General features: G+C 62.4%; 1 protein-coding gene across 5 annotated transcripts in view; it reads right to left on the bottom strand.

Moving 5' to 3' along the window:
• Positions 1 to 3,356: 3,356 nt before the first annotated feature.
• The window catches only part of ADAMTSL4 (ADAMTS like 4), a 57,694-nt gene continuing 48,785 nt past the window's right edge, over positions 3,357 to 12,265 (bottom strand). For all 5 annotated transcript variants that reach the window (XM_074980512.1, XM_074980510.1, XM_074980509.1 and 2 more), the window contains 8 exons: positions 11,651 to 11,887; positions 11,271 to 11,400; positions 10,392 to 10,596; positions 9,894 to 10,067; positions 9,133 to 9,306; positions 7,036 to 7,215; positions 5,491 to 5,635; positions 3,357 to 4,935 (listed from right to left, as the gene is read on the bottom strand). In XM_074980512.1, the coding sequence (XP_074836613.1) occupies positions 4,796 to 4,935; positions 5,491 to 5,635; positions 7,036 to 7,215; positions 9,133 to 9,306; positions 9,894 to 10,067; positions 10,392 to 10,596; positions 11,271 to 11,400; positions 11,651 to 11,887 (1,385 nt within the window). In that variant the 3' untranslated portion in view covers positions 3,357 to 4,795. The remainder of the gene's footprint in view (positions 4,936 to 5,490; positions 5,636 to 7,035; positions 7,216 to 9,132; positions 9,307 to 9,893; positions 10,068 to 10,391; positions 10,597 to 11,270; positions 11,401 to 11,650; positions 11,888 to 12,265) is intronic.

The following is a 12,265-nucleotide window of genomic DNA, read 5'->3' as shown; positions in this document are numbered from 1 at the left end:
CTGCTCAGAAACAGCCACAACCAGGTCTTGGTGAGAACTCCGTGTGCCACCGTGCAGCATAACCGGGTGCCTGCCTCTCCCCTGCCACACACCACCCATTGCTGCCTGAGCTAACAGTGCTGCCTCCCAAAGCGTGTGCAGTAGAGGGGCCCTGACACACAGCAGGGCAGCCCTGAAGCACAGGGGCACATACACCATCCCTTCTCTGCAGCCGCCTGGGCAGGGACCCCGGCAGCGCGTGGACCAACCAAAGCGCAGCAGGACAGGGGCTCTGCCTGGCTCCCTAGGGCCTGAGCCAGGCTGCGCTGTTTGGGGAGCAGCGGGGGCACAGCCTGTCTCAGGCTGTCAGCCCCGTTGCCGCCAGTGGTGTCCAGTCTGACCCAGCCCTGAACCGGTGCAGGTGGGGACAGCCCAGCACAGGCCTGGGAGAGGGGGCTGGGCGGCTGCTGACCCCTGGTGGCTGAAAGAGGGTGTGTGGCTGGTGGGGCTGCATCACCCTTAGCAGACTCAGGCCCCCTCTCTGACGCCAGGGTGGGAGCCGAGCTCCGGACGCTCCAGCGACTGCTGCTCCCCCTGGGGATCCCGAGTCCTTGGGTTCATCCTCACTACCTCTGGCCCAGCCTGCCAGGCCGGGCTTCATGCAACCAGCCGCTCTGCTCGGCACGAGCCGGGTTCAGGCCTCTGGCCTGGCTGCCCCTTGCCCTTCTTGGTCCCAGCTGCAGGGGCTTTGGGGGGCTGCGCGGTGCGCTCAGCCACCTTCCAGTTCAGGGCCCCGTCTCTCAGTGCTGCAGCCCCCCACAACAGTATCTGCTGGGCGTGGGGGCCTCGCCTCGCCCTCGGGGGTATCGAGAGCTCCCTTCCCTCAGCGCTGCAGCCCCCCCACAACAGTATCTGCTGGGCGTGGGGGCCTCGCCTCGCCCTCGGGGGTATCGAGAGCTCCCTTCCCGCAGGCGCTGCGTGGTGGGCCCAGCCTGCTCTGTGCCAGACCTGCCCCGCCCCAGCACTCCCTTCCTGGGCCTCTTTAGCCCACCCAGCCCCCAGTCAGCATCCTCTGGGGTTTGCTTCACAGCCGGGTGCTCAGCGCCCGGTTACTCTGCACCTCGGCACAGGGACTTTTCACCAAGACCCATCTGTGGCCTCGTCTCCGGGTGCTTCTGAGCAGGGCCCTGGCACGTTGTCCTGCCCGGCCGGGCTGCAAGCCATGGAGAGGCGGCCCTGCTGCTCCCCGAGTTCCTCCAGCTGCCGGTGGCCAAGGTGAGAGCTCAGGGGTACCCGACACCCAGGTCTGTGATCTGTCCACTGGGCCGGGCTGCCTCTCACCCCTGTGACAGGCGAGCGTGTCCTGCGAGGGTCTATCCCCACCAAGCCATGGGGGAGGGGGGGTGACAGCCCAAAGCTTTACGCCAAGGCAGAGCTCGCCTGCAACCCGCTGGCTTGTGCTGTGAGTGCTCGCAGGGGGAGAAGGGCCGGGGGGATCGCCGGGGCCTGAGTCAGGCTTCACAGCTGCTTGGGGCTGGTGCTGCTCCTGGGGGCTCCCTCTCCCTCTGGGCCTGACCCCACAGCCCCGTGTGCCGGTAGCCCTGGCTGGCAGGGGCTGCGTTTGGTTTTACTCGAGGCTTTGGTTATGCTTAGATCAGGCGGTACCATGTCAAGTGGACACAAGTGAGACCCAGCCTGCACCAGCGGAGGAGCGACCCCACAGCATGCAGCTTCGATGCCACGCCTCGGTGGGGGGGGGGGGGGCTTCCCTGGCACTCATTGGCCATGGCCTGGCACCCACGGTGAGGAGAGGGGGAAGGAGGGTACATGCGGCCTCCTGTGGGCCCCACCCCCCACGCATCACCTATGCACACACGGGGTAGTACTCAATAGTTAAACCCACAGGGGGTACCACATCCTGCCAGAAACCATTCTTGCCCCCGCCCCCAACTTCCGGCCTTCAAACAACCCCCGGCCTTGCCAAGCTGATCACCAGCTGTAAGCTCCTGCCGCACACCTCAAACAGGCTCCGGACCCTGCCAGCGCTGGGCTAGTCTTCACAGCTGAGGATCACAATGGCAGCCCCTTTGTTGGCTGGTTTGACGGCTACCTGGTGCTTAGATTTCGCTCTCCTGCTGGACACTTCCCTGAAGCCAGTGGAGTTCTGACCCCTGCCTGGTTTCTCTAGTGTGGGGTCATGTGGTTTTTTTTTGCCCTGACAACTCTCGGTGCAGCTGGGAGTAATTTCGCTTGTGAAACAATTCCCTGACGTCCTCGGGGGGACAGATTCTTCCAGCTCTCCACCTCAGAAGGGAGCCAGAGTTTGTGAGGGGGCAGCAATTCACTCGCTTGTAGAGTCGAGACAGCTCAGCCCCAGGTTGGAGTCCCGTAGCACCCAAGTGGGTCTGTGCCACCAAAGCTCACCCCCTAATAAATAACGGTGTTAGTCTTTAAGGCGCTACAGGACGCCTTTTGTTTTGTGAAGACACAGACTCACACAGCTACCCAGACGCACTGCGGGTAGGGTTAGTCTTGATGAATGGATGAGAGCGTCCATAGGGGTCCGGTACCCTGGTTTCTTCTGGAGATGGTGTTCTATGGGCTGTGGAGTTGCTGTAGTTGGTTCTATGTTTTTGTGTTGTGTGGGTCAGTGTCGGGGGTGCTGATCACTGGTTTGGGTTTCTTGCCTGATCGGGTAGGTTTCCTGATGTTTTTGCCTTTCCGTGTGTGCGACCATGGGCTGATTTCTCGTTGGCCAGGGTCTCTTCTGGAGCACATGAGGTACTAGTGAAGTTTCCCTGGTCTTTCGGTCGTCCTGCAGAGCTGGGCAGGGAATTTGGGGCTGTGTGGCAGGGTCAGAAGGCTGCGGAGATTGAGCCATCTGAGGATGTCTGGTTTCCTGCCACTGTTCGGGAAGTCGATGTCGCTGTTCAACATTTTTTGTTCCCTTTTTCTTTGTGTCAGGGAGTTGCAATTTCAGACACAAAGTTCAGTAGGAATCCACCAATCTCGATCCAGTGTCCCAGCTGAGTGATGACCCTGATTCCGCAACACACCCTTCACCCAGTCATGTGAGTAAGTCTCACTGACTTAAGTGCTCTGCTGATTCGGGACTTTAGATTGTAACCTCACAGGGAACCATCTCCCACTGCACCTGCCCAACGCCCTCCTCCCCCCACCAGCAGGGCCCCCACTCGGTCAAGGACTCTGGATCCTATTGTCAGGTATTATTCTTACACCGTCTTTCCCCACTCCAGCCTCACCCAAGGTTTCTCTGCACCAGCCAACCCTCACCAGGAATCAATCCCTGACACTATGGTCTTCAAGTTGGCAAAAGCAACAGATTTCTTAAGGGAGGTGGGGAATATAAACCCACAGAAAAACATCAGCTCATCTTTAATCAAAATAAATTAGATTTGGACAATAAAACCCAGATACAATCTTTATAATATAGAGAGATATTGTTATATACTCTGGACACTCTAAACAGCTTTGCAGAAAAAACATTTCTATGAAGTGTCTTTAATATAATGCCTTTATGTGTCAGGGGGCTCCTACCCCTGCTACTCTTTTCTTCACTGGGCCTCAGAAAATGTGACCCTGTAATACTCTAGCCAGGCGTGTCCATGTCGTCGTCTGGCGGTTGGTCCACCAGAGGCTAAATGTCAGCTAGAGAGGCTGCCTCGGGGCGGTGAGGCTTTCACTCAGTGGGGAGAGGCAGGTGTTCTTCCTTTCTCCAGAAGATCCCAGGTTCACCTCCTGTTCACGGCTCAAGCTGGTGGGTGGGGCTTTCACACAGGGACAAGAGAAGTGATGGGTGATCTGGGGGCGCTGGCTGACAGCCCAGGGAGTCAACAGCAAGCACCCCATTGAGCAGCAGAAAGACCTGATAGGAGAATCAGTCCAGTGATGCTAGCCCAGACCCGGGTGACCTGGGGCTGCTGGGAGGGGCCATGGGCACCACAGAGGAGGAGGTTTGCTCCGTGAGCTCCCCAGCCAAAGCAGGGGCAGGGAAGGGGATAGGGGACCCCAAGGGCTTGACACCCAGTTGGCATTGTGCAGGCTGGAGGCACAGGGCAAGCTCCCCCCGTGTGCAGCACCCCCAGAGGTGAGAGGGGGGCACCTTCCTGCTTCCCCATCAGTCCTTGGCCCAGTGCTAATTGGAGCGGCGGCTTCTGTCTGCCTGGAGCTGCAGTGAAATCCACCCCCCCACCTCCGAGCCGTGCCCAAAGGGGGGCCCAAGCTCCGGGGTGGGGTACACAGCACCGTCCGTCACGTGCCGCTAGGACGAGGCCAGCCAGCAGGGGCACCACTGTCCTGTGCAGCTCTGCAGGGGGCAGGCGGCTCCCGGGTGCGGCTCTGTGGAAGTGCCGGCTCGTTGTGGTGGAGGCCATGCGGGGGATCTCCCAGGCTCTGCCATGGGGCCAGAGCTGGACTCAGCATCGTGGCCTGAGGCAGCCGCTTCCTCTCGCCGCTGGGCCCAGAAGCAGAGTTGGTCAGTAACTCACAAGGGCCCCGATTCTGGGCAGGACCGCGCCTGCTGCAGGGAGCGGGACACTCAGCCCCACACAGGATCGGGCCCTGGATCTGCGCACGTGTCCCGGCCGTGTTCCTCTTCCTTCTTGCCAGCAGGCAGGGCCCAGTGGTCCCCTCCCACATGCTGCCGGGTTGCCCGGGGTGCTGAGCAGCCGGGTCCCAGGAGCGGTTCCGGGGGCTGGGTGTTGGTCCCTCCGAGTCCTCGCCCAGAGACCAGCCCGGCCCGACCCGGCGCCGAGGGAGCGAGAGCCCAGCCCCCGCTTCTGGCCGGCCAGCGCTGCTACCGGCTCTGCGTGTCCCTGCTGCGCTCCAGGGCCCGCGTGCAGGAGGCGCAACACACCAGCTTGTAGTACGAGTAGACGCACAGCCGGGCCTGCACCACCACCGGGCAGTTGTTGTACTTGTCCTGGCAGCTCTCATCTGCAAACAGGAGGGGAGCAGTGAGGCGCCGGGAGGGGGGGGCGCGCTCTGGCGCACACAGGGTTAGTGCCGTGGGGAAGCTCCGCTGGGTCCCACGCCCCCCACTGCCCGGCTCAGCCCTCCTGGGGCAGCCGCCACTCTCCCGAGGTGGGGGCAGGGCAGGCAGTACCACCCACTGTACAGAAGGGGAAACTGAGGCACAGAGTGGCAACACGGCAGAGCTGAGGCTAGAACCCAAGAGCCCTGGCTCTCATCGCTAGCTGGCTATGCACCTTCTCTGGGTGGGTATAGCACCCAGGAGTCCTGGCTGCCCATCCTTTGCACCCAGCCCTGTGGGGAATCTGGCAGACATGAGCCTGGCAAGGACAGGCCCTCGCTTGGGGAGTCCGTCCCCCCCACCTCTGTGTGCACCACTTCCTGTTGGGCACCATCTCCCACGCTCACTTCCAGTTGGCTGTGTCCAGCATGGGGCAAGGTGGAGACCTGGCTGAGGGACGGCCCCAAGCCGGGGAGCAGCAGGGTGCTGGGCAGGCCGGGGCTGGCTGGCACCCTTACCAAGCTCGGGGGTGCAGGGCTGAGGGTTGCAGGAGCGTTTCTTGATGGGCTTGAGGTCTGGTGGGCAGAGGCTGCTGAAAGTTTTGTTCTGGGTCAGGCACTGCACCTCCCGTACCTGGACGCCCCCCAGACACGACTTGGAACACTGTGGGGCAGAAGGGGGATTAGGTGTGTGAGCAATGGTCCCCCAGAACCTCCTGGACCCCACAGCGCTCTGCCTTGCCACTCAGCACAGAGATGCAGCCACCTCTGGGGCGGGGTAGAGCAGAGCAGCTGGCAATAACACACAGCAATCAAAGGGGACAGTAAGCCAGTGCTCACCGGTGTGGAGCTGGGGGCAGCTCTAGATGCTGTTGCTGAAGGTTTCCATGCTGGGCATGGTGTCCAGTCCTCCTTGTCTGACCCTTTCCCCACAGGAGCCCAAAGTACACCCTCCCCACTGGGGCCTCCCACTCTAGCATCAGAACATCACGGGCAAGACCCCAGCCAGCCAGCACCCCACACTCCTTTATCTCCCGCCCTGAGCTCCCCAGCACCCCAACCCTCTGCCCTGAGCTCCTCCCCAGCCACCCCACACTCCCTGCATTCCCACACTCACATGTTGCAACATCCCCCTCCCTGCCCCCCAAAGGTGGGTTGCAACACAACAGTACCAGCAAGAAACTGAAGCTACTTTCACCCCTGAGAACAGTGCTGCAAGGGGGGCACAGCCGCCCTGCACTGAGATGCAGCTGCCTCTGGAGCAGAGCAGAGCTGCTGGCAACAGCCACTCAGCAACACCGCGCAGGGATGGCGCAGTGCTGAAATGGGTCGGGGGCAGCAGCTGTTGGCCTGCAGTTGAAGACGGGAAGTGGAGCTGGGTCCTGCTGGGCCAGGATGTGAGGTTTGAAGGGCACGCCGGGGTCTTTTATGCCACGTTGTGCTTGTCCTTCTGAGCCCGGGGGAGCCTAGAGCTGACGCACAGAGTGAAGCTGAGTCGCTGATTTCCCCTGACTGCCCTGCCTTGATACTACCACTCAAGTATCTGGCCACTGACAAGCAGAGCTGGGGAAAGTACCCAAAAAGTTACTTGAGTAAAAGTGCAGCTTTTTCACTTCTGGATACTTGAGTACAATTTAGATGTGGGGTTTGTGTGTGTGCACTTGTACACTTCTACTGAAGTAGTTTCCCAGAGGGACACTAGGAACTTGTACTTAAGTACACCCCCACCCCCAGGGGCAGCTGTACTTTTACGCAAGTACATTTTTGGGTACTTCCCCCACCTCTGCTTATAACATTCAAGCCAAACCTGCAGAGCCTGGTAAAATGGGCAACCACAATAGCATGGCCCCTGGGCATGTGCTGCACTGCCCCCTAGTGAATGGGACTGGAATGGTTCAGCTGCACGTCATTGCACCTATAGCACTCAGTGCTGCAAGGGGAATCTCCCTAGGTGCAGCTGGCAGTTGCCTCGGCTGGGAGTGGGAGGAGCTGTGGGAGCCCATGATCCCAGGTCTGTGCAGGGAGGGGCCTGGCCCGGCTGGTCGGGGGGCCCCAGGCTCTCACCGCGCTCCAGGAAGTGGAGAACCAGCGTGCGTCGCAGGCACTGCCGGTGCAGGGCTGCAGGGAGGGTGGCTTCTCCAGGGGGGCACACTCAGAGGCCTCCGTCACGTTGAACTCTGAGCCCAGCTTGCTGACACAGATGACATCCCGCCGCTGGGTGCCGGTGCCACAGTCCGCTGAGCACTGGGGGTAGAGGGGAATTCAGCCTGTGGGCAGTGGTCAGAGCAGGGCTCCTGCCAGCCACCCATACAGCACTGAGGAAAAACCCACATGCAGGGCTCCCCAGCCTGCCCACCGCCCGGTCGTGGGAGGCCAATGTCTCCAGCTCACAGTTTGCTAGCAAAGCTCCTGATGTGCTATGCGCTTCCTGGAACGGGTGTGTCCCTTCCCGGGCCCGGACAGCGACATGCCTCACAGGGCTGTGCAAACAGACACACGGTCGCCACCTCATGCACAAGGCCCCCATGACAGAGTGTACTGGTACACACCTGCCTGCTGCTGCAACAAACTGGGCATCACCAGAAAGGTCAGTAAGGGCCTGATCAAGTACATGCGGCCACCGTGTGCCATGATAAGATCCTTCTGCTTGGGGCTCACAGCCCACGGTCCAAAGAGAGACCGGCAAACAGGCCTGTCTCAAAGGGAAGGGGGTGCTGCTTAACCGGCATTGAAGCAGTAAAGAGAATCACCAAGCAGCAGGGGTAGACATAGAAACTCCAGCAAGGTGAGGAAAAGCAGCAGGGAACATCCTTCCACATGAACTCTGTCCCCAGAGTCTCAACTGGCAATGTTTCCCAAAGGACGCTGGACCCCTAAAAAGAGGTAGACCCCATCCCCCTTGCCAAGGCTTCCTTCCATCTCTCTGCCCATCAATTCACGGCACTGACAGGGCAAAGGAAGCAGCTGTTGGACGGGGAAGGGGCCAAGGCCAGTAATATGGCAGAGAGCAAGTGGTGAGACCTGCCCTGAGCTCGGTAAGCCAGGCGCCAGCAGCGTTTTCTCTTGGCTTTTTTGGAGCCATTTCTGACTTTTACACCTTGTGACGTTATTCACGTAAGGCAGCGGTGGGCAGCCTGCGCCCCAGCAGGGTTCTGGGTGCGGCCCGGGAGACATTTGTTCACCTGTTGCTGGTGCACAGAGTTGCCAGATTCTGCTGGTTTCCGTCTGTGTCGGTTTTTAACTGCCGGTATTACGAAAGCAACATGCATGCGAGATGGTAAGAGCCAGGCGCTCGCTCTGCCTCCAGTCCGAGCGCTGCTATGGGGCAGTCGGCTCACCCTGCAAATTCTAGGTCCACCTGTGCCGTTGGCACAACTCCCTTCTCCTGTCTTGCTTACAACAACCTTGCGGCCCACTGAGATGAAGGAACGCCGCTCGTGCAGCCCGCTCGCTAGCCTGGGGGGCCCATTGCTGCCTTAAAAACTCTCTGCTTGCGGTTAATAAACTGATTTTATGGGTTTATCGGATCCATTGCGCCTGCAAAATGCCATCTGGGGGATGAGAAGGGGCCGACCATTTCTATTAATACACTGGCGGGTTTTCTGTTGGCTGTTTACCAAATAATCAGGAGGGTTTTTAACTTTGTAATTATAGCGTCAGGGGCCACAGAGAAGTCCTTAAAGAGCTTCCCATGGTGCCGGAGCGGCAGGTTGCAGACCCCTGCCCTACAGCACACCAAAGCTGGCAAGAGCTAAGGTGCGGCTGGGTGGCTGTGGCACCCACCGAGGTAGCTGAGAGCAACCAACACGCTGGAGGCTGTTTGCCAGCAAGTCCAGATTGCCGGCTGTCGCAGCAGAGCAGTGTAACGGGAGTCGGGGTGACACAGCTACCCATGAATGTGACGGTTCCCTGGACGTGTCTTACACACGCACACAGATCAGCAAACACAACCGATTGCTCCCCTGACATGTGTGCACCTTGCACATACACACACAGCACCGACTGTTACACAGGGGCCCGTGCACGCACACACACACACACACACACGCGCGTGTGCAGTATACACGCCCCATGCTGAGTGCTGCGGAGCAGGGTCCCAGGCCTGGCCCTACGTGCCGCGCGCTTCCCAGCCAGTCCTGCCCGGTGTCCCCAGCCACTCACCTGGCTCCAGGGCCCTGTGTACCACTTGAGGGTTCGGTGGCAGGGCCCGCTATTGCAGGCCCGCATGTCGGCCGGCTTGGCACCCGCGCAGGTCTCCTCCACCTGCCTGTTGGCGTAGCTGGACAGACAGACGACCGAGCGGCGCTGGATCCCCGTCCCGCACTCCACCGAACACTGGGGCCGTGGGAGACAGAGGGACAGACACGCCATCAGGGAGCCCGGCCAGTGGTGAGACGGGCAACTCCCAGCCCTGGACTCCTGGTGCTACCGGGGCTGGGATGGCTCAGACTCCCCCGCCCCACCTGGCTCAATCGGCAGCGATCCACCCCATGGCTGTGCGGAGGCAGGGCGAGCGGGGCTGTGTTCTCCCACCTCGGGACACCAGAGGGCAGCAGTGGCCCACATCACCAGGATGCCGAGAGCCATTTGCACCTAGTGTCTCCTGCCCCCAACCCAGCGTGCGGCAGCCCCAGCCGTGGGGCAGGGAGCGCCTGTGGAACCGCCGAACTCATCTGGGCAGGGCGGGGGGCCACCACGGGGCCAGCGGGACCGGAGGTCCAAGGGTCCTGGGTCACATGAGAAACGAGTTTGCTGGGACTTGGCCTCGTCCCTAGTGGAAGGGCAGCAGCATTGCAAGAGCACTGCCAAGTCTGCAGGACTGGGCTGGCTGGGGGCTGCAGGGCGGGAGTGAGGGGCACCACGGGGGGGGCAGGGCTAGGCTGGCCCCAGGGGGCTGGGGGGCGGGAGTGAGGGGCACCCACCGTGTTGCTCCAGTCGCTGTGGAACCAGCTGCGCACGCAGGGCCCCATGTCGCAGGCCTCGTTGGCAGGGGGCCGGTGGCTGCCGTTGCACTCGCCATCGCTCAGCACGTCGCCGTGGTTACTGATGCAGCGCACATGGCGGGTCCGGTGGCCCAGGCCGCACAGAACCGAGCACTGGGGTGGAGGCGGGGCAGGGGTTGCCGTGGAGACTGGGTCCCCCTGACAACACCTCCCTGCCGCCCCCGCCCGGAGAGTCCTGCCAGAGTCCCCCCAGAAACCCCCTTACAGCACCCCCGGCCCATCCCCATGTCCCCCAGATCTGCCCCTCCATCCCCCCCGCAGCCACAGGCGTCTGCTCCACTCCCCTGTCCCGGCAGGGCCAGGATCTGGCGCCTGGCAGATGAGGGGACAAATCCCCCGCTCCCGCAATCAAGTCCCACCCAGGCCCCAGGACTGGCCCTGAAGCCTGACAGCCGCCCCCCCGCCCGGCGTGCTTACCGCGCTCCAGTTGGTGCGCACCTCCCAGTGGCTGCAGAGGCGGAGCTGGCAGGGCTGCGTGGGGCTGGGCTTGTCCAGCTGGCTGCAGTGCTGCGGGTGCACCGTGGTGCTGCGGTTGGCGAAGCTCTGGCGGCACAGGACCTGGCGGTGCTGGGTGCCCGGCCCGCAGGACTTGCTGCAGGCCGACCACTCACCCACGTCCCAGCTGCGAGGGGAGAGAGACAGGGACAGCCAGTGGTGGGCACCAGCTGGATGGGCTCTGGGTCCTGCCCCGTGCCTGCGAGCACCAGCACCGGGGAGGTGCCCGTGAGAGCCACAGTGCTGGGGAGACCCACACTCGCTACAGCCGGGAGGGGGACGGACCCGCACTCGCTACAGATGGGCGGGGGGGGGAATGGACCCGCACTCACTACAGCCGGAGGGGGGGATGGACCCGCACTCACTACAGCCGTGGGGTGGGGACGGACCCACACTTGCTACAGCTGGGCAATGGGGGAAGGACCCGCACTCGCTACAGCCGGGGGGGACGGACCTGCACTCGCTACAGCAGGGCGGGGGGGATGGAACCACACTCGCTACAGCTGGGGGGCGACGGACCCGCACTCGCTACAGCCGGGGGGGGGGATGGACCCGCACTCGCTACAGCCGTGGGGTGGGGACGGACCCACACTTGCTACAGCTGGGCAAGGGGGGAAGGACCCGCACTCGCTACAGCCGGGGGGGATGGACCCACACTCGCTACAGCCGGGGGGGGGACGGACCCACACTCGCTACAGCCAGGCAGGGGACGGACCCGCACTCGCTACATCCTTAGACTCCCCTCCCCACCCGGGCTCTTGGCTCCTGGCCGCGGGCACAGGCCGGGGCACAGACACTCACTAGGCCGGGCAGGGCTGGGTGTTGCAGGCCTCATCCTGTGCAGGCGGCCTGGGGACATTGGCGCACTGCTCATCCTCCACCTCCTCCTGGGAGTGGCGCAGGGCGCAGTGCAGCAGGGGCTGCCAGAGCCCTGCGGAGACATGGCCCGGGGGGGCGGAGGGCTGCATTACACAATGGCCACAGATATGTCTGTGGGGCTCAATGTGGGTGGGGAGGGGCCCCAATTACCTAGGGGCTGCAGGACCTGGGGGGCCAGGGGGGAGGGGATGAGGTGCAAGAGGACTGGGTGGGGGAGGGGTAAGGAATCAGGGGACCGGATGGGGGAGGGGCAAAGAATTGGGGTCTGGGTGGGGGAGGGGCTGGGGCACAGGGTCGCTCACCTTTTCCGCAGGAGGCGGAGCACTCGGTGGTCCCCACCCGTTTCCAGTAGACGTCGTGCGGGTGGGGCTGGTGGGGGTCCGGCGGGGGCAGCACGGGTGGGACGCGGATGTTGCGCTGCAGCGTCCCAGGGGTCCTGCCCGACTGGCTGGTCGGCGCCCGGTGCCGGGTCTCTCTGCGGTGATGGTCGGAGCTGGGCATCACCAGCTGGTCACTCGGTGACAACATGGTCAGGGCACCTGTGGGGGGAGGGAGCGGAAGTGGATGTGACCCCTCAACGAGCGATACTGGGGGGCTCCCTGGGGGAAGGCCCCTCGAAGGCCACTGGGGGTGTTAGGGAGGCGAAGATGCCCTGGGGACACTGGGGGGAGGCCCATGGGATGATGGGGGGAAGGGGCCCTTGACTCCCAATTAAAACATGGCATGGCCAGGAATGAGCCTGTGGCCCTCGCTAGACCGGAGTCAAGCTCCTGTCAAAACCTTCTGGGGCGCTCCCAGGCCGGGAAGGTGCCACGAAGGCACAAAGTCCCTTTGGGTCTCCTCTCTGCTTGGGTGCTCCTGGGGAAGCTGCTACACTATAAGATCCCCAGCACAGGTGCAGGAACTCGGGGTGCAGC

Source organism: Carettochelys insculpta, chromosome 30 (assembly GCF_033958435.1).
Source record: "Carettochelys insculpta isolate YL-2023 chromosome 30, ASM3395843v1, whole genome shotgun sequence".
Lineage (NCBI taxonomy): Eukaryota > Metazoa > Chordata > Testudines > Carettochelyidae > Carettochelys > Carettochelys insculpta.
This window is presented reverse-complemented; position numbering and strand designations above follow the sequence as displayed.